General features: G+C 37.1%; 1 protein-coding gene across 2 annotated transcripts in view; it reads right to left on the reverse strand.

The window, feature by feature from the left end:
- The window catches only part of LOC126183553 (adenosine 3'-phospho 5'-phosphosulfate transporter 1), a 69077-nt gene that overhangs the window by 32071 nt on the left and 14877 nt on the right, over positions 1-22129 (reverse strand). For both annotated transcript variants that reach the window (XM_049925630.1, XM_049925631.1), the window contains exon 5: positions 2643-2790. In XM_049925630.1, coding sequence (XP_049781587.1) covers positions 2643-2790 — 148 coding nt within the window. The remainder of the gene's footprint in view (positions 1-2642; positions 2791-22129) is intronic.

A 22129-nucleotide genomic window follows, 5' to 3' on the forward strand; every position in this document is an offset into this window, starting at 1 on the left:
CAGAAAAAAGCAAATTCTTGGGCATCAAGGCTGCATAATAATACTGTAAAAATTATCAAAAAGTACACACATTTTTCCAACAGCAGTACTGGTTGTCAACAAAACAATGGGTAGCGAAGTAAACTACATTAAATTCAGTACCACATCAACCTATCAACTGCTTATTAATGGAATATAAAACATGAAATTAAGGAAAAAATTCCTATTTGTAGGACCTGGTAACAAATGAAGAATTAACTGAAATTTTGATTTTACAGTTGCCTTTACCAGTCAGAAAAGAAGATGTCAAACAAAATAGCACAATGGTTAAGGTCCTGGCCTCATTTTTACTCAGATGAAACCAGCTGTGTTCTCAAGTCCCATGGTAAGCAAGACCTCAGAAATCACAACACATTCAGAAGAAATAGCCAATACTTGTGACAATGAAGAAACAAACTTCCCAGCTCTGCTATAAGGATGATGATGATAGATAGATAGTGATACTACAGATGACAGGGTCAGTAAGCAAAAAATAGGGAAAAGAAAATGGCCTGCAAATTAATGTAAACCATCCATTTTCATTTATTTTATTTCTCCTTGTGTTGTCAAAATGCAGAAATCAATAAATGGCTTAAATTTAGGATAGGTATTATGTCAACTTCTTAGGCAGATAGTTTATGTTAATAAAACAGTTTGTAATTCTGATTAGTCAGAATATGTTAAAAATAATTTTTTTCAAGAAGCTTCTTGGAAAAAAGGGGGGTTGTCTTATACTCAGGTAAATATGGTAAATTTTAAAATTCTCTCACACACAATGACAAACTTTTAGGGTATATGGGTAAAACTGTTAAGACTGAGCTAAAACACATTCTGAATCAGCACTAGCCGGCCAAACCAACTGGGAGACCAGTTGAGATATCCTGGTACATACCGAGGCTAATACCATGTCTTACATACCGAGAGTAATACCATGTCTGTCAGCTTGGAGTACAGCTAACCACTCATTATTACTGTAGTAAGAGGAAAAAAAGGTATCATATGACACAGTCAGTTATTAGTAAGACAGAAAGTCAAGTGGAAAATACAATAAAGTGTAATTTCATGACTGTGGACTCACATTCAAACAGTGGCAATTACTCAAAGAAGATTTTAGTAACCTTTCATTTGGATGTATGCTAATTCCAATGATAATTCTTTGCATTTGTATCTCCACAGAATTCAGTTGGCGGATGAGATAGTACAAGATGAGATCATTTCTTAAATGTTGTGGAAGACAAGCCCCTAAATGTGAATCCTATAACACAGGCTTCAGATTCATTATGAATACATATTTCAGGAAAGTTATACTCACCCACCCCCTTGCTGAATGATGTGCTCCCAATCAGGAGTGGCCACATGTCCCACACATAATCAGCAATAATCATCTACATCTATGTCTACATTATGCAAAACAAATGTGAAGTGCATGGCAGAAGATACTTCCCATTGTACCACTTATTAGGGCTCCTTCCTTTCTGTTCCACTAGCATATGGAGCGCAGGCAGAATTATTGCTTAAATGCCTCTGTGTACACTATAATTAGTCCAATCTTGTGTTTGCTGTCCTTATGGGATTGATATGTAGGGGGAAATAGTATTTTCATAGATTCATGACTTAAAGCTAGTTCTTCAAAATATGTAGGCTGGCTTTTGTGTGATAGTTGGCATCTATCTTCCTCAAGCATATGCCAGTTCAGGTTTTTCAGCATTTCTGTGACACTCTCCTGAATGTCAAGCAAACCTGTGACCATTTACACTCCTTTGTATACATTCAGTATCCCCTGTTAGCTCTATTTGGTATGGGTCCCATATACTTGAGCAATATTCTAGAATGTGTCACACAAGTGTGCTGTAAGAAATTTCCTTTGTACTTTTCCCCAGCATCCTACCACTGAACCAAAGTTTGCATGCTGCTTTACCTATATCTGAAGCTATGTGATTGTTCCATTTTGTATCTCTACAAATTTTTACACACAAGCATTTGAATGAGTTAACTGATTCCAATTGTGACTCAATGATATTGTAGTCATGGGATAAAAGCGCAAGGGACTATTGCTCACAGGTGCTTATCATAACACCATAATTTTGTTTGCTTTGCTGCTTTCAGTATATTGTAGTGTTATATGGTACAGTCATTAAACAAATTTAACACTCAAAGTTGAGGTGATAAATAATTTTTGGAGTTCCCATAATAAAGTCTTTGCAAATAACTTCTACCCACCCTGCTCCAACACTCTCTAGAAAAGAATGGGTAAAAAATGTGATGAGCAGTTGGAGAGGGAGTAGGACAGTGAAGTCACAGGAATGAAAACTGGTTAGCTACATGTCGAATAAAAACTAGAAATAAAATGGGAGCACTAAGAGTCTTTTCTTTCATTTATGTCAGCCAAAAATCTGAAGGGAATTATCACAAAACCTGTTCATCCCAGTCCATGCAATTTTTAAGACAAAAAAATATACACAAAAGCTGGCGCTACAAAGTGCAAATTCAGTGCTACAAAGTGCAAATTCAGGAAAACTACCACCAATCATCAAAAATAAAAAATCATCCAAAATAACTAACTTTTAACTGTATTTCTAAAAATCAGCATGTTAAATATAAACTAAGAATGATGAAACATATACCTTTATCGTCTGAACTTCCTAATAGGAAGAAAGTCATGCCTAGTGATATCAAGAATGCTGTGACATACTCATAATATTCATATTTTGCACGGGAAACAATCTTTCCCATTATCATAACTGGAATGATTTTGGAAGCTTTGGCCAGTACCTATAAGAAATATGAAAATAACTTTTTATAGAACCATAAAAGAAATCTTAACAGTCAAAATAGAGTAATCAGAACAGAACATTTCTACATTATATGTACAATCTGCAAATCAAAGTGAATGGCAGACAGTGATTATTATTGTACCATATGTTAAGTTCTTCTCCCATTTCAGTCAGTCGGAACTTGGGAAGTGAGACTGGTTGGATCGCCCTGACACACACACACACACACACACACACACACACACACACACACACACACTGGGATCCGAGTAATTCTGTGAAGAATTAAATCACAAATTTTGATCTTAATTTGTCTTTGTGAAGATATGACAGTGAAATGAAAACATTATTAGCCTCGCATGAAGATGGTGTTGAAATCAATGAAAGGGAGGAACATTAGTGTTTAACATCACATTGATGATACTATCAATATTAGACACCAGGAATAAGATCAAATAGGCAAGGACAGGGAAGTAACCAGCTGCAACCTTTCCAAACGTACCATCCCAGCATTTGCCTTTATCAATTAAGAGTACTAATGAAAACAATCTGGATACCTGGATGAGGATTTAAACTCAGCTCCTCCAGAACACAGGTCCAGTGTTCAAACCATGCACCACATCTGAAATCATTGAATTTGGTTTTTCTTATGCTGGTATATGTTGCACAATAACTCAAGTGTCACCACGAAGTTGGTGAGGATTTGTTAGGATCCTGGACAATCATCTTCAATGATTAAGAAATTGACAACTAAATTCAACTTGCCCATACTTCCCTTGAAGATGATCTATGGAGGAAATTCTAAAACCACAACTACGACGAAAACTCTTGAGAAAGTGCACAAACTGGAATTGGACAGTCAGTGATTAAAGCTATGTGACAGAATTAGCAACAGCGTGCCAAGCGGCACGTGAGCACAATGTGCGGTCCACATCTCAGCTTGTCTCAGCTTTGCTCCATACCTCTTGGAAGTACTTGTTACAGCACAACTTTTCGTTTAGCATTGTGGTGAGCCATTTTTAGTTCAGCACGACTTTCTGTAGTTTGGCATAACCACGGTGTTAGCACTGTTCACCCTTCTCTATTTGTTCATAGTATAAAATAAGTTCACAGGTCCAGTAGCTGTTTGCACAAAAAGAGGGAGTCTAGCAATCTATCATCACAAGCCTTTAAAATAAATGGTAATGACAGGAGAAAAGATATGAATGCTCACTCAACATCTATTATGCAATACAAAGACGATGCCAGAGTAAAAAATTACAATGAGTGACAGATGAGATTCATTATTTTGTACATCGATCAACACTTTGTCCTAAATTTGCAAGCCATGGAGCATGTGATGCATTGGTGGTATGAATAGTAAATTTTCTGAAGTTGCATACATTACTCCACTGTCAATTGCAACAGCTTTCGATGGAATTAAATAAAGAGTACAGAGATTTTAAATATGACTGCAAAGAACATTGGTTAATGCAAGGGACATGCCTGGAATGATTATTTGATTTAAAATCCACTACTATTGAATTTACAAAGGAAAAAAAGAGAGCAGGAATGAAAATTAGAATGTCCAGTATTTATTACAGACCTCATATTTTAAGAGGACGTGGCTGAACACTGTCCACAGTAACGTAGCACAAGATGAGAAACCATTTACTTCTGGTTTGATGAGGATGCAGTTAAAAAGAAACTCACAATGTGGAAGGGCCTAATTCTGTCAGAAAATACCACACATTTCTGCAAGTTCACTGGCGTCAAAGATAACACGAGGTTTGAAGAAATGATTGTGGCCTTGAAATAATTACGACAATAATTTTGTAAACATTTTGATGCCACTGCCAATGTTTCATCTTTTCTTGAAACCATTTGCCATTTCAGTAGAAAGTGTCCCTGTACTTGTGCAGATGGAACTGACTGATCTGCAAGGTAATCACTGTTTAAAAGACAAATTCTTTTACATTAAAACTGTCCAGGAGTTCTATGTTGTTTTCCTTGGGAAGAGTTTCCATGTCTTCTGAAAGAGATTGCATCATGATAACATATTTCAGCCACATGTGTGTGTGAGAGGCTTTTTATGACTCTGAAACTAAATAAGTCACGATTCTGTGGCAAGATGAGTGCAAAAATCTGTGAAATTGCCGACAGTCTGTGCCAACCATGGCAGTGGAGGAAATAAGCAGCCAGGATGAGCACTACGGCACTTGGGTGAGGCCACAGTCTGGCCAATCCTGCTGTATGACAGCTGATACAATAAGCATATCAGGAGAAACTATATGGAACATTTTATAAGAAGAATTCACTATGAGGCCTTTGTTGAAAGCTGACCACAAGTATACATGAGAATAAAATGGGATATTTAGAAAGAATCAGAGTATTTTTGTGAGCCATTTCATTACTGTGGATGACGTGTCAGTTCACCAGTTTATGTAATAAATGATACAGCAATCAAAACTGCAGGTGGAAGGCAATGGCCTTGTACTAAAAAAGATGAAGTTGTTTTTAAGTTGTCTTCTTCTTCTTCTTCTTCTTATTATTATTATTATTATTATTATTATTATTATTATTATTGTTGTTGTTGTTGTTGTTGTTGTTATTATTATTATTAATGATCATAGAGGAACATTGGCATTTTATCTGACAGGAGAATGATTGAAATACCTGTCCAGCCATCATGATTTGGATTCTCCATTGTTTCACTAAATCACTTCAGGCAAATGTCAAGATACCTTAAGCAGGCCATGAATAATGTCTATCCACCTCAATCCTCCTCCAACTTAGCTTGTGCTCTGTCTCTTAGGGCCTCATTGTCTATGAGATGATAAATTATATTTTTATTCCCTTGCAGTATCAGCAATGGGGAACTGATGAAACAATAAAGACTGTTTATTACTGGAAAGGTTTTTCATCAAGTTGGTAGTTCTGAATAGCCATTCACTGCAACAGTATTTTTATATCATACTGGTTTTATATACAGTGTTGTATCATACACAGTTTATTTAAATCACTGGTATGCAAGTGGTTTTAAGTATCTTATGTAAAACGGGGAACAATGTCACACTGAAACCAGACTGTCGACAAGTTTTACCAGGAGCTTCTGAAATGTTATCTGATATACAGGCTGCATACAGTAGCCAGACTGAAGGATACTTTTTCCTTACACACTTGAGAATATTGCCTCAAAAACTTTTTTAAATATTTTACTAAAATCCAATGATCTAAGGATAAATTACTGTGCACAGGGAAATAAATCTTGATACTTATGAATTGGACTACTTAACTGCCAGTAAATGCATGGATACTGGTTGCTAACAACATGGCCAAAATATTACAGTATTCTGTTAATCTACACTTTACTTTTAAGCAATTAATTATTGGCAGTTATGAGGAAATATATAAAGGAAAATGTATATAAAATTGTACAAAAACTGTTCTTGAACGAAGATGGTGCATTTGCATGTAACACTTGCAGCTTTTCAATTGTGGGTTGAAGAACATGATAAAATTCTTCACCACCTCTTTCTAGCACAATAATAATCTCAATATTACTGAAGCACTATGTCCATATTACACACAAGCTGTGAAAATATATACTTCAACCAAACACTGTATCCTCTCTAGAGTGCACATTATTAACTGAATAGACACTGCAGACTCTGGAGACACTGGAAGGTTTCGGATCAATTATATAATGGTAAGACAGAGATTTAAAAGAAAGGAGGGAAGATAAGTGTTTAAAGCAATTCCAGAACCATATTTTAAAATGTATGACATTCACAGAGGCATATGTGGTCTCTGGCCATAGTTTATTGGTTATGAACTGTAGATTAAAACTGATTAAATTACAAAAAGGTAGAAAATTAAGTAGATGGAATCTGGATAAGCAACAAGAACCAGAGGTTGTTGAGAGTTTCAAAGAGACCACTAGGCAACAATTGACCGAAATAGGGGAAAGGAATTCAATGGAAAATGATTGAGAGATGCAATAGTGAAGGCAGCAGAGGATGCATCAGGTAAAAAGTCAAGGTGAAGTAGAAATCCTTGAATATCATAGGAGATATTTAATTTTATTGACGAAAGGATTAATATAAAAATGCAGCTAATGAAGCAGGTGAAAAGTAATACAAACGTCTAAAAAATAGGACTGACAAAGTTCAAATGGGTAAGCAGAAATGACTAGAGCAGGGGAGGGCAACTGGTGGCCACGTGCAGCCCACTAAGGGTTTCTGTGTGACCTGCCAAGACAATCAGCAAGATCACCATTGAACCAGATTTGCTTCTCATGTTCCACCGAGGACTTCCACTTGGACGGCCATGTCAATACACATGTGCACTGTAGAAACTAATCACACAAACAAAATTAACACTCGGCATAGTAGCTTATGTGAGTTGTTATAAAGGCATTTTCCATTTAATTATTGGCATGCAGTCAGATCACACTGTGAAAGACATATTTAATGCTGTGGCATTACGTGACTTTTAATATTATACTAAAGAATTCTATGTATGAAGAAATTTGCTGGAAAGACGTTTCCTACATCTAGATTCGCATATACTTGTGAAGCAAGTTTTTCTTGCTTAAAGAACAACAAGAAGAAGAGTGAATGTAGGCTCCCAGGTGGTCTTTGACAGACAGTAACTCGCAAGCTGTGATGGGGACCTCAACAAGCAATCTCACTGATGATTTAAAAATTAAAATAAAATAAAATGTAGAAAACAGTAATAGGATACATTTGCCTCATTAAATTGTTTCTAAGATTAAATCTGCTTAGAGCTATGGATGATATTACATTAGCATGATAAATAAACTAATTAACCCTTTCGCTACGGTGAACTTCTATAGAAGTCAGGAGCAAATGTGCTGCTCAGCCTGTAGACTACTGCAAACGTCACGTGCAGCCCATGCCACCCAGTTGGTGGACTGCTCCACCTCACATCATGTTTCTCCACTTCACTAGGCTCGACTTGTGTGGAAATTTGACCTATGCACCACCTAGCGGCTTTGTTCAAAGTTTGTAGTTAAGAACAGAGTCACTAGATGGCAGTTGCAGTCAGTTTCAAAGTGTTGGTTTCACATGAGTTGCAATGCTCATTTCCCACCCTGTTTCTAATCTGAAATGACATTTTGTTAACCTCAGTTAGTTTCCACTAGAAGTGACATGGCAGATAGGCGATATACTGTGGAGGAAGCTTTTTCTGTCATACTGGGTAGTGACTTTGAAGATGAAAGCAAATCATCATCAAATCTGACTATGAACATGAAATACCTATTGCAGCTGCTTCTTCATCAGGTACACGTGCTACCCCAGCTGTTCCATTGACATCCCCGAACTTGGATTTGTGCACTGACACAACACACAATATCAAAAATGTGTGATTTGTATAAATACTTTCCCGAATAAATATATAGTACGAAGTCCAATAATTGTAATAACACTGCGAGTGTGAAAGCAGGACAGACTAGTGCCGCGGGCAGTGCGAAAAATGTGCCGTACAGCGGGCACGGCCTGGCGCTCGTCCACAGCGCACGATGCAACAATCACAGCACCAGAGTGAAAGGGTTAAAACAGCCACTATTTTATTTATATTTGTTGAATTATGGTAAAATTTATACTTTTCCTGAAATTAAATGTTAACTAATGAATGCAATCATTTTAGAAAGAGTGGCCCTCTGCTAAACTCCACTTCCACAGTGTGGCCCCTGAGTCAAAACAATTGCCCACCCCTAGGCTACAGGACAAATGCAATACTACAGAAGTATGTATAACCAGATGAAAGCTGTATCAGCTATAAATGAGGCCTCTGTAGAAAAGAGTAGCAGCTGTATGAATATCAAATGCTCAGTTGGAAAAGCAGGATGTAGCAAAGAAGAGACAGCTGACGTGTATATAGGGGGGCTATACAAGGAAAATGAACATGAAGGTAATATTATGCACTGAAAGACCTAAGTCAAAACAAGAGCCCTGCAGTAGACAACATTCCTTCAGGAGTGCTGCTTTCCTTCGGAGAGCCATGCAAGACAAAAGTATTCCACTTGGTTTGAAAGATATGAGACTGGGAAGGCCCTCAGACTTTAAGAAGAATGTAATAATTCCAGTTCTAAAGAAAAAAAGTTACTGACAGGTGTGAATATTACCGAACTATCAGCTTAAAAATATTGACTCATTATTTACAGAAGAATGGAAAAATTGGTAGAGCCAAACTCTGGGAAGCTCAGTCTGGTTTCCAGTTGACTGTAGGAACACGCAAGGCACTGCTGATTCTAAGACTTATAAGAATGACAAACCTATGGTCATAGCATTTGTAGACTTAGAGAAAGCTTTTGACAATGTTGACTGGAATACACTATTTGCAATTCTGATCATAGCAAGGGTAAAATACAAGTAGCAAAAGGTTATTTAGAACTAGACAGGAATCAGATGGTGGTTATGAATTGAAGGGCATGGATGGGAAGCAGCAGTTGAGAAGAGAGAGAATCCAGGGTGCATTCTATCCCCAATGTCATTCAATCTGTACACTAAGCAAGCATTAAAGGAACCTAAAGAAAAAATTGGAGAAGGAATTAAAATTCAGGGGGAAGAAATAAAAACTTTGTGCTTTACCGAAGACCTCGTAATCACGTCAGAAGTGCAACGGACTTGGAAGAGTAGTTGAACGGAATGGACAGTGTCTTGAAAGAAGGATATAAGATGATTATCAACAGAAGCACAACAATAGTAATAGAATGTAACTGAATTAAATCAGGCAATGCTGAGAGAATTACATTAGGCAATAAGGCATTGAAAGTGACAGACAAGATTTGCTATTTGGACAGTAAAATAAATGATTGCAGAAGTAGAGAGGATACAAAATGTAGACTGGCAATGGCCAAAAAGTCGTTTCTGAATAGAAGTGAAATTTATTGACATCAAATATAAATTTGAGTATTAGGGAGTCTTTTCTAAAGGTATCTGTCTGGCGTATGGCCTTGAATGGAAATGAAATGTGGATGAGAAGTAGTTCAGAGAAGAAGAGAAGGGATGCTTTTGAAATGTGGTGCTACAGATGAATGCTGAAGATTAGAGATGGGTAGATCATTTGACTAATGAGGAGGTACTGAATATAACTGGGAAGAAAAGAAATTTGCAGCACAACTTCACTAAAAACAGGGATCAATTGATACGATACATTTTGAGACGTTAAGGAATCACAAATTTAGTATAGGAGGGAAGTGTTGGGGGTAAAAATTGTGGAGGGAGACTAAAATATGAATGCAGTAGGCAAGTTCAAATGGATGTAGACTGCGGTAGTTTTTTGGAGATTATGAGAGATGCACAGGGTACAGCAGCATGGAGAGCTGCATGAAATCACTATTCAGATAAAAGGTGATAACAACAACAGACTCTGCAGTGAACAATACAAAGACAACAAAGTACTAGTTCAATAACTGAGGACACACTATAATGCATTGGATATTCATTTGCATGTTGCTGATGTAGAGTTAGCATTTTGATTAATTAGTCCACAACCTGCATGTCTTACATTCTGAATGATACAAGTAATTGCAGAATAGTTTAATTTGATATACTAAATCAATTACTTTCAGAAATAGCTCAGTGAAATATACCACTGAGAAAAGATATCATTGCAAGGGAAAGTGTTAAGTGAAAACTGCACCAGTAAAAATGAATCCAAAAGTGCGTACAACTGCATGATATGTGACACAAAAATGATAAAAGGTATTTAGTGTAGCAACTGTTAACGTTGGTCTCATGATAAATGTTCCAAAGTAAGCATAAAAAATTATAAATAAAATATATTACTGCTCTGAGGTATAAGGTCACATATTTTGGAAAGAAAATACATGTGTCTTTATCAAAAGAAGATCATAATAAAAAATGTGGTGTAAACAAAATGGACATGATGATTCACTCTACAAAATGTATCTTGTCAAAAAGACGATAGTTTTAATCACCAGGAATCTTTGAACGACATCTCAACTTCACGCAGTGATATCCATGTCTTCAAGAGCTATGTCATATTAGTTTTTCAAAGGCATATGATAAATGCACGATGAGCAGCTTTTCAGCAGTCCACAAATGGCTATAAAAGAAAGTCGAATTTTTTTGTGGCAGTCATGCACGCAACATATCAGAATTATTGACAAGCCATGTTAATCACATTGTTTCATATTTCTAGCATTGTAAAACATGGAGCAAATTTTGACAGTGTCACCATGAGTGTTAACGAAGAACACTCTGATCCCACACAAAATGTTTGTGTTGTTCTCTTAGAAGATGCTAATAACATCTACAGAAATGAAGACAGTTCCTTCATTAAAAAAATTCTTCCTCATGTTTCAGTTTCTGTATTTCACCAATGTAATTGCAACAACTTTGCCTCTATGGTATGACCTACTAGTCATGCATAAACAAAGAAATAGACTAATTTGAAACTGAAAAGCCTCTGCGCAAAATTTATAAGTGTTAAGTTGTTAAACATTAGCAGTTATGAAAGGAACTGTTTCCCATTGTATGGCGTGCTACTCAACAAATGTGGCAAAAGAGTGCTAGCTTTTGAGATAAGGACTCTTGAGGAGATATCTCTCATTAATGAAAGCAGAAATAAATGATATTGCACTCAGTGCTCCTACACAGAAAAATTAATGCAGTAGACCAATTCTCATCGCATTTTGTTTAAAAGCTTACAGTGTGGGAATGTAACATAGAAATACAGACTTGCACAGGTACCAGAAATTTTGGTCAATGTAAGGTTATTTGATTAATTTAGTTTGTAAAAAATAGCTTCATAATGCATCCAAGCATAGACGGCCTATCAACAGGGCTCACGAGCTGGAAGTATTCCTATGTAACACAAATTCTTTAAAAGTTATGTGCTTAAATAAACACTAGCTTACAACTGATCAATATCAACATTCATATTTTTATTTACTTACATTGGGGTTTGAAAACCAATTAAGATAAATTAGTACATGAAATCATCTTTATTTGGATGGATTACTAGTTTTGGTTAACAATCTAGCCATTTTAAGATCTAAGATATAAAACAGATTCTTTCTCATGTTAGCAACATAACATTGTAGCAGGGTTCAAGAGTATATGCATGAATTAATTACAGAATATGAAAAGAATCATCCGAATTTAAAAAATCATAACTATTATATTATTCGAAATATGCGTGTGAACAATGTACTGTTGGAAAGAGCAAACTCTAGAGTTTTACATGGTTCCCGCTAGCTAGCAACAGTGTGCGCCCACTTCAGTTCTATTAAAAATGGTTTAGGAACAAGAGAAAGTGTTTTGTGTTCCACGTTTTGCTCAGTGTGGGTCAGTAATAACTGTTCAGTGTGACTTTTGTACTAGGTATGGTGTGGATCCTTCCACAGCACAGAACATTAGACACTGACATGAACAATTCCAAGAAACAGATGTTGACGGTATCCGCCATAGTTTCACAAGGAGTCCACAGAAATCCATTCCCCGTGAAGCTCGACAGCTCAACATGTGCCCGATGTACATCTGGCAGGTGCATTGATGTTTACACATGAAACCATACAAAATTCAACTACTGCAAAACTCTTCGTGAACATGACACAAGCAACAACATGTGGAGTTTCATTCTTGGTCAGATGGAGGATGACAGTTTTCTTCCACACTTAGTGTTTAGTGACAAGGCAACATTCCATTTAAATGGAAAGGTGAACCATCATAATGTGAGAATATGGGGTACAATTCATGGGTGAAATCTCTGATCCATTCGTGATCAAAACTGGAGTGTGCCAAAACGACAGATTATTCCTACTATTATTCAACCAGGTCCTGGACAAAGTAATGAGAGAATGGGAAAAAGAACTCAAAACTCAAGGACTCTGGAAACCAACATGACAAGGAATATGCTGGGACAAAAGAGAAATACCAAATCTAGCTTTAACCTGGTCATATTATCAGACAACAAAGCAACAGCAACCAAACAAATAGAGGCACTAAAAGAATGCACAGAAAAGTTAGGCTGCAAATCTCTTTCAGAAGTCTGTTTTTTTTTCTGCCCAAAATTAAACATAACAAAATTAGACACAAAATACGGCAAAATAAACATAGATGAACACTTCAATTATCTAGGTGAAATCCTTGAACCTACAGGATCGTACAGAACATTAGACTACAAAAAATGAAGAGAGCGTTCGGTGGCAAGACACAGCACGTATATAATAAAAAATGAATGTCCATTTACACTAAAGTCAGACACTACAACACAGTAATCAAGCCTTAAATACTGTGTACAAGTGAGATGATAACACTCCATACAAAAAGTAACATGGAAAGTCTACTGAAGAAAGAAAAGAAAATCACGAGGAAAATTCTCGGCCCAGAGCTGACAGAAGAGGGATACAGATTCCACTTTAGGAAAACTACAGAGAAGATGTCAAACATGGCAGCAGACGTCAGAAAAAGAAGATTGAAGTTCTATGGGCACATCATCAGGCTATCACCAAAATGACTCACCAAGAGAATACTCACATAAGTACAAGGGGTCAAATCAACAATGGCAAAAACAGCTAGGAGTTTTTAGCAGCTGGCTATAGGATGTATACAAAATCTATATGTTCTAATAAGATTTTAAGGAACAATATGTGACTATATTCAAAACTAAATAGTTGATATCAATGCAGCTCATCTCATAGTTAAACCAACAAGGCTTTAACGATAATAACTAGCATTATAAAAGTCTCTGGTATTCTATAACCCAAGTGATGTTACATGTCCTACATTAAAAAATGTTGTTCTTTTATCATGTACATTGTCATACATTTTATACTCTTTTTAGGTTAATAATTGTATAATCTGTTGTTATTTCCTATTACTGTCACAATGATGGAAAAACTGTCTGCCATTAGTCTGATCCTAACTGTGGTTTGTCCATATTATTGTATGTTGGCGACATTCCTTATATACTGAGACAGTGGCTAAGGCTGGTAATCCACTGTAAATGTATCAACATGATAAACTATTACATCAAATAATATCGTTTGGTTCATATAGTGCCAGCAGACTTCAATCTTGCTCATTATTACTATTAAAGTCATGTTGGTTTAAATATAAGATGAGGTGTATTGAGTCAGGCAGCAGTAGCCGACCGCGACAGACGCAGCAACAGATAAGTAAACCACTATTGTGACATTTATGAGTTCCTAACCAGGAGAGAATTTTATTATATCTGTGTGCTTTAATAGTTTAGTTTCTTGAGTTTCTGCATTTAAATTTAAAATCTAATAACCACAGTTCGCGCGTCTTCGTTTGCGTCAGAAAGTAAATCAATTTTGTGACATATTACAAGTTCCTTATCAGGGGCAAACTATTTAGTTTCACCTGAGTGCTTCGGTAGTTAGGTTTTTGAATATCTGCATATTACTAGACACAGTTCGTGCATTTTTGTCAGGGTCTACAGCAGACTTGCGCAGCACGTGCCAATAGTCTGTTTATCTGCGTAGTTTAGTTTTCCACGGTCTTTATTATGGACAGGGGCTGCTATTGTTGTGTGCAGATGCGAGCCGAGTTGGTAACACTTTGTCCTCAGCTTCAGGCTGTGATGGCTTCAGTTACACAGCTTGAGGCTGCAGTGGATGGGCACTACTGTTGTGGGCTGGCCATGGGGATCCAACGGATGTCCAGTGTGTCAGAGTCCTTCCAATCAGTCCTCACCAGTGACCAGCCCAGTTACTGCTCGCACTGAGGTTGACCACTCACCTGTGGTCGAGTGGGAGGTCGCTCCGGGCAAAGCAGGCGACAAAAGACTTCCCAGGCGGCCGCACATAAGGCCTCCCCGGTTTGTCTGACAACAGGTTCCAGGTGCTGTCTGTGGCTGACAATGTCGCTGAGCCAGATGCTGTCGTTTGTCCTGTTTCAGAGGAAACCACTCAGCCTGCAAGATCTGGGCAATTGCAAAGGGTGTGATTATTGGTAGTTGGGAGCTCCAACGTTGGGCGTGTTGTGGGGCCCCTTAGGGACTTGGCTGACAAGAAGGGTAACAAAACCAATGTGCACTCCGTGTGCATACCGGGTTGAATTATTCCAGATGTGGAAAGGATCCTCCTGGATGCCATGAAGAGCACAAGGTGCAGCCAACTGCAGGTGATTGCTCACGTCGGTACCAATGATGTGTGTCACTTTGGATCAGAAGAGATACTCTCTGGTTTCGAGCGGCTAAAAGAAGTGGTAAAGGCTGTCAATCTTGCTTGCAAGATGTAAGCAGAGCTGACCATTTGCAGCATAGTCGACAGGACCGACTGCGGACCTCTTGTACAGAGCCAAGTGGAGGGTCTGAATCAGAGGCTCAAACAGTTCTGTGACCATGTAGGCTGCAGATTCCTCGACTTGTGCCAAATGGTGGTTGGGTTTCGGGTTCCGCTGAATAGGTCAGGTGTCCACTATACGCAGGAGGTGGCTACACGGGTAGCAGGGGCTGTGTGGCATGGACTGGGTGGTTTTTTAGGTTAGAAGGTCTCGGGAAAACATAAGAAGGGCTTCAGTCACAAAGGGAGCAGGCTGAACACAGGAAGAACGTAGATAAAGGAACCATTGTTATAACAGTTGTAAATTGTCGTAGCTGTGTTGGGAAAGTACCAGAGCTCCAAGCGTTAATAGAAAGCACTGATGCTCAAATCGTTATAGGCACTGAAAGCTGGCTAAAGCCAGACATAAGCTCAGCCAAAATTTTTGCAAAGAACCTAAGGGTGTTCCAAAAGGATAGGCTAAACACGGTTGGTGGTGGCGTGTTTGTTGCTGTCAGAAGTAGTTTAACTTGTCGCAAAATTGAAGTAGATACTTCCTGTGAGTTAGTATGGACAAAGGTCATTGTTGGCAACCAGAATAAAATAATAATTGGATCCTTTTAACAACCTCCCAATTCGGATGATACAGTTGCTGAAAGATTCAAAGAAAACTTGAGTTTGATTTCAAACACGTACCCGACTCATACGATAATAGTTGGTGGTGACTTTAATTTACCCTCGATATGTTGGCAGAAATACATGTTTAATTCCGGAGGTACGCATAAAATATCATCCGAAATTGTGCTAAATGCATTCTCTGAAAATTATTTCGAGCAGTTAGTTCATGAGCCCACGCGAATAGTAAACGGTTGTGAAAACACACTTCATCTCTTAGCAACAAATAATCCTGAGTTAATAATGAGCATCAAAACCGATTCCGGAATTAGTGAACACAAGGTTGTTGTAGTGAGATTGAATACTGTAATCCCCAAATCCCCGAAAAATAAACAAAAAATATACCTATTCAAAACAGCAGATAAAAATTCAATTGATGCCTTCCCGAGAGACAATTTCCATTCATTCCAAATTAATAATACAAGTGTAGACCAGATGTGGCTTAAATTCAAAGAAATAGTATCGGCAGCAATTGAGAGATTTATAACAAATAAATTAACAAACGACAGAGCTGATCCTCCTTGGTACACAAAACGGGTTAGAACACTGTTGCAGAAACAACGAAACAAACATGCCAAATTTAAACAGAAGCAAAATCCCCAAGATTGGCGTTCTTCTACAGAAGCTCGAAATTTAGCGTGGACTTCAATGCGAGATGCCTATAACAGTTTCCACAAGGAAACTGTTGTGTTGAAACATGGCAGAAAATCCAAAGAGATTCTGGTTGTATGTGAAGTCTGTTAGCAGCAAGAAACAATCAATGATAGCAATGGAGATACTATCGAAGACATTGCTGCCAAAGCAGAGTTACTAAACACAGTCTTCCGAAATGCCTTCACAAAAGAAGACAAAATAAATATTCCAGAATTCGAATCAAGAACAGGTGCCAACATGAGTAATGTAAAAGTAAATATCCTCGGAGTAGTGAAGCAACTTAAATCACTTAATAAAAGCAAGTCTTCCAGTCTAGACTGTATACTAATTAGGTTCCTTTCGGAGTATGCTGATGCATTAGCTCCATACTTAAAAATTATATACAACCGTTCGCTCGACGAAAGATCTGTACCCAAAGACTGGAAAGTTGCACAGCTCACACCAATATTTAAGAAAGGTAGTAGGAGTAATCCACTAAATTACTGGCCCATATCATTAATGTCGATATGTAGCAGGATTTTAGAACATATATTGTGTTCGAACATTATGAATTACCTCGTAGGAAACTGTCTATTGACACACAGTCAACATGGGTATAGAAAACATTGTTCCTGTGAAACACAACTAGCTCTTTATTCACAAGAAGTGCTGAGTGCTATTGACAAGGGATTTCAGATCGATTCCGTATTTCTGGATTTCCGGAAGGCTTTAGACACTTTAGCACACAAGCAGCTCGTATTGAAATTGCATGCTTATGGAATATCATCTCAGTTATGTGACTGGATTTGTGATTCCCTGTCAGAGAGGTCACAGTTCGAAGTAACTGACAGAAAGTCATCGCGTAAAACAGAAGTGATTTCTGGTGTTCCCCAAGGTTGTGTTATAGGCCCTTTGCTGTTCCTTATCTACATAAACAATTTGGAAAAAGTGGCAGTTGACGCTGAATAACGAAAAGTGTGAGGTCATCCACATGAGTGCTAAAAGAAACTCGTTAAACTTCGGTTACACGATAAATCAGTCTAATCTAAAAGCCGTAAAGTCAACTAAATACCTAGGTATTACAATTACGAACAACTTAATTGGAATGAACACATAGAAAATGTTGTGGGGAAGGCTAACCAAAGATTGGGTTTTATTGGCAGAACACTTAAAGATGCAACAGATCTTCTAAAGAGACTGCCTACACTACTCTTGTCCGTCCTCTTTTAGAATACTATTGCGCGGTGTGGGATCCTTACCAGATAGGACTGACGGAGTACAGTGAAAAAGTTCAAAGAAAGGCAGCACATTTTGTATTATCGCAAAATATGGGAGCAAGTATCACAGAAATGATACAGGATCTGGGCTGGACATCATTAAAAGCAAGGCGTTTTTCGTTGCGATGGAATCTTCTCATGAAATTCCGATCACCAACTTTCTCCTCCGAATGCGAAAATATTTTGTTGACACCGACCCGCATAGGAGGGAACGATCACCACGATAAAATAAGGGGAAATCAAAGCTCATACGGAAGATACAGGTGTTCATTCTTTCTGCACGCTACACGAGATTGGAATAATAGAGAATTGTGAAGGTGGTTCAATGAACCCTCTGCCAGGCACTTAAATGTGATTTGCAGAGTATCCATGAAGATGTAGATTTCAATGAATTAACTTTAAATACCTTCACATCTTGTTCCTTAAAACCTTATTAGAACATGTAGACTTTATATAAGTTATATAGCCAGGTGCTACTGGCACCTAGTGGCTTTGCCTCAAGCAACATATCAAAACCTAGTAGCCATTAAGTCTCCATTTTGCTACAGTACCGGCCACACATGTAAATGCCAAATGTTGTGTTTTCTTGAATGTTGTAATGAGCATCAGCTGCACACCATGAGTCGAGGGACTCATTCACAAGCGTCTTAGAACACGACGTACATGGCAGACAGCAATGTGCATACAAGGTCATGAAAGCTCTCAACAAGGAAGACAGACACTGTCTCACTGGACATTATACCCAATGAACAATACATAAATCATTATACAGATTTGTGGTATACACAGAAGGCCGAAGATGATACTAGAGATAGTACATACAATGACACAGTTGATCCAATCACTATGGACAAACTACAACAGGCTTTCAAAGCATGAAAAACAGAAAAGCTAGTGGAACAGATGGAATAAACACAGAGCTAATTAAATATGGAAGGTTACCAATAGATAAAAGACTTTTACAATTAATAAATAAATGTTGGTCTAACTGCAAGATCCCAGACCCTTAGTATACACCAGAAGTACTCTCTCTTTTCAAAAAAGGGAAACGTAATGACTGTAAAAACTATCATGGCACAAGTTTTCTAAACAATGGCTACAAACTATACTCAAAGATCATCTATAACTGCATGAAGAATATTACAGAAGCTATTATTTCTGAGGAACATAATGGGTTTAGATCAGGTCGTTCATGCGCAGACAATGCATTTGAAATTAAAAACATCACAGAAAAACACAGAGAATTTAATATAGAAACCCATATGGTCTTTATAGACTTGAAGAAGGCGTTTAACTGTGTGAGCTGTGATAGTCTATGGAAGATTATATCTGAATGTGGATATTCCTATCACCTAAAAGAGGTAGTGAAAAGTCTCTGCAAAACACAGGTAGGAATCAATTAGAAGAAATAATTATTAACCTAGGCATTAGACAAAGATGTGGACTATCAGCTACCCTTTTTAATATTTACACTGATTTCATTCTTTGCATATGGAAATGTAAAGTAAACAAAGGAATTAAAATAATGAATGAGGAATACCTGAATGTACTTATGTTTACTGGTGCCATTGCTATTATTCAAATGAATAAAGAAGACCTGCAAAGATCAGTATACCAACTAAACAAAATTTGCAAGAAGCACAACTTGAAAATTTCTAGTAACAAAATAAAAATAATAGCATTCAGAGGAAAATATCCAGTCGATCAAAAATTGTTTAGGATAATTCAGTTTTACAACAAGTGTCTCAAATCTCTTATTTAGGCTGTGCTGTAAGATTTGATTTGGACCCTGACACTGAAAATGAAATACACAAATTCCAAGCTGTCTGTGGTACCATTAGCAGAACATTGTACCATAATGTATAAAAAGAAACCGTCATGAAGTTCTATAAAGTAAAGGCAGTTCCAGTGTTAGCCTACAGAAGTGAAAGCTGGGTTACCATTTTTTTAAAATAACAAGAAAATAAAATTCAGACAGCAGAGATGAGGTTCCTAAGAAAGACGCAAAAGAAAAGATATGATTATAAATGAAGATGTTAGAACAGAATTGAATATTTACAGCATGAATGAAAAAATTCAAAAATATTGCGAAGATTGGAAACAACACCTCATGTGAATGCCAGGTTACAGAATTCCTTTGAAGATCCTGAACTACAAGCCGAATGGGAAAAAGAGATATTGGAAGACCTAGAAAAAGAAGGGAATGATTTTGTTTTAGAGTTTGGAACAGGCAACAGCCTAATCCTTGAAAGGCAGAAAAAGATGATGATGATGATGATGGTATATTACAGGGTGTACACGCTGACAAGGAAACAAAAGTTCCACGATTTTTTATGGATATTCTAGTTAAGACTACACTTTTTCCAAGGTGAAACACACTTTTTCCATTCCAACTGACAGCATACTTTCCCTCAGAATTAGGAAATTTCTCAATCCTTTGAATAGTAAGTGTTTTATACACTGGTGCAGCACATCCCAGCACTTTAGGAAATGAAACCCACCACAAAAAAGGACATGTTTTGGGAAGATCTTTGATGCACAAAAACATGTACACTGCATTTTTGATATTAACAAAGTATAACTATGAAGTCCACCCAGCAAAGCACATTAGTTTCCAAAGCAATGAAATCGAGATGTCGATGCGTTTTTGTCATCCAATCACAGCTCACGTCACGTGATCTCACCAGCCAAGACAGCTGATATTCAGAGCATAGGACATATGATGATGTCAGCATATAGCAACATCACTGTTTCTTTATAAGTTTATGTACAGAGAGTCTAGCTACAAAAAAAAGCTAAGTTTTCACATATAATATAAATCTTTTTTAGCATGTGTTATCCTTTAAGATATATCAAACACAAATGTGCCAGTAAATTTTTAAATAATGACATAAATGTCTGGTCTTCTGGGTCTGAAATTTTGCTAAGTGGCTGTTCTTCAAAGTGTTAAGTTTTGAAAGAGAGTAAATGCTCCACGATTTAAGGAAGTCATCACACATTCTCACATTTAACATAATTCAACTTGCGCAAAAGGAAATTTAGTTTGAAAGTAACGCTTCTCAAATCACCATTCACAATATTTTCCTGTGACTTATTAGAAATGTAGACAGTTGTGACATCATGCTACTTGAAAGCAACTTGTTGTTACAAAGTATTGCATAGTCTTTGTCCTAAGGCCTTTGGCATGTTTTGCTGTCAGCAGACGTTTATGAGCGCACTGTATTTTGTTGTCATAAATGGAGCATTTTCTTTGCAACTTAAGTTTTATTTCTGTGTTTTTCTCTCATTTGTTTTATTGCTACATATTATTTTGCAGTAGTGAGCCAAAGCAAAATTCTTTATTAGATTATCAGTTCTTATCAGTCAAAATCACAAAACTTTAACTGAAAACTAAAAGAACAAAAAAATGCTGGAATTCTAATAACTTCCTGTGTTTTTCCCGGTTTTCTCTTGGATGAGAAAATTCCTGAGTTCTTCCCAGATTTCCCGGGGCATATACATCCTGTGTTAGCATACATACACCATATCCCTGGTATTGCATTGCTCAACGTATTTGAAAATTTGTTGAATATGTTGCACAAAAAAGTTGTATCAAAAAGTCATTATTTGAGCTGACTTCAACATAGATATGAGAGCTGATGACATTGCCACTTGTCTGAAGGACTTGGTATCTACCAATGGCCTACTACTAAATTTCAGAAAATATACTGAAGTAACAGGAGAGACTGTAACATGTACAGTCAATATTGTAAGCAGTATGAATTATGGTGTCATTTTAGATTTAAGGAGGTCCAACCAATCAGCCCTTTTTGCCTCATTGTTCAATTAAGGTAAAACCTATACAGCAAAAAGAGTTAGGAAACTCAGCCAGCAAAATGTGAATATATTTGTCTCTAAACTGAAAATTAGTTTTCAGTAACCACTAAATAGAGTGATTTTGACTCAGAATTCACAAGCATATTCAATGCAGGTTTCCCCTTCATAACAGTACGTGACAAATCCAATAAGAAACATGTGGATAACTGAAGGCATTGACATCTTTAGCATTAGAAAGAGGAAACTGCACACTGACACAAAAAATAACCATGATGCTAAGTTTCTCATGTATGTAAACAGCCATAAACAATATTGGACAAAGTTGTTTAACAACCAAAACTAATTGCAAACAATACAATAAGTCAAACCACATAAAGGAATCAAAAGCTGCATGGCAGATTGTCAAGACTGAAGTAGTAGTTGAGAAAACTACTCATTTTAACCTTACATTGGAAATTTATGGGGGAACTGCTGTAAACTCGATATATCTGAGAACAATTCAACAGATACTTTATAACTTCAAATATAAAGGGGTGACTTCTCTCCTCCTCTCATAAATCAAACATAAGGCAACACAGATATGGAGAATTTACATTTACCTATGAATGGCTGTCATGAAGTGGCTAGCATTATGATATCCTCAAGAAGTCCTAAATTTGTGAACTGGGATGAGA

This window comes from Schistocerca cancellata, chromosome 4 (genome assembly GCF_023864275.1).
Source record: "Schistocerca cancellata isolate TAMUIC-IGC-003103 chromosome 4, iqSchCanc2.1, whole genome shotgun sequence".
NCBI classification, from domain to species: domain Eukaryota; kingdom Metazoa; phylum Arthropoda; class Insecta; order Orthoptera; family Acrididae; genus Schistocerca; species Schistocerca cancellata.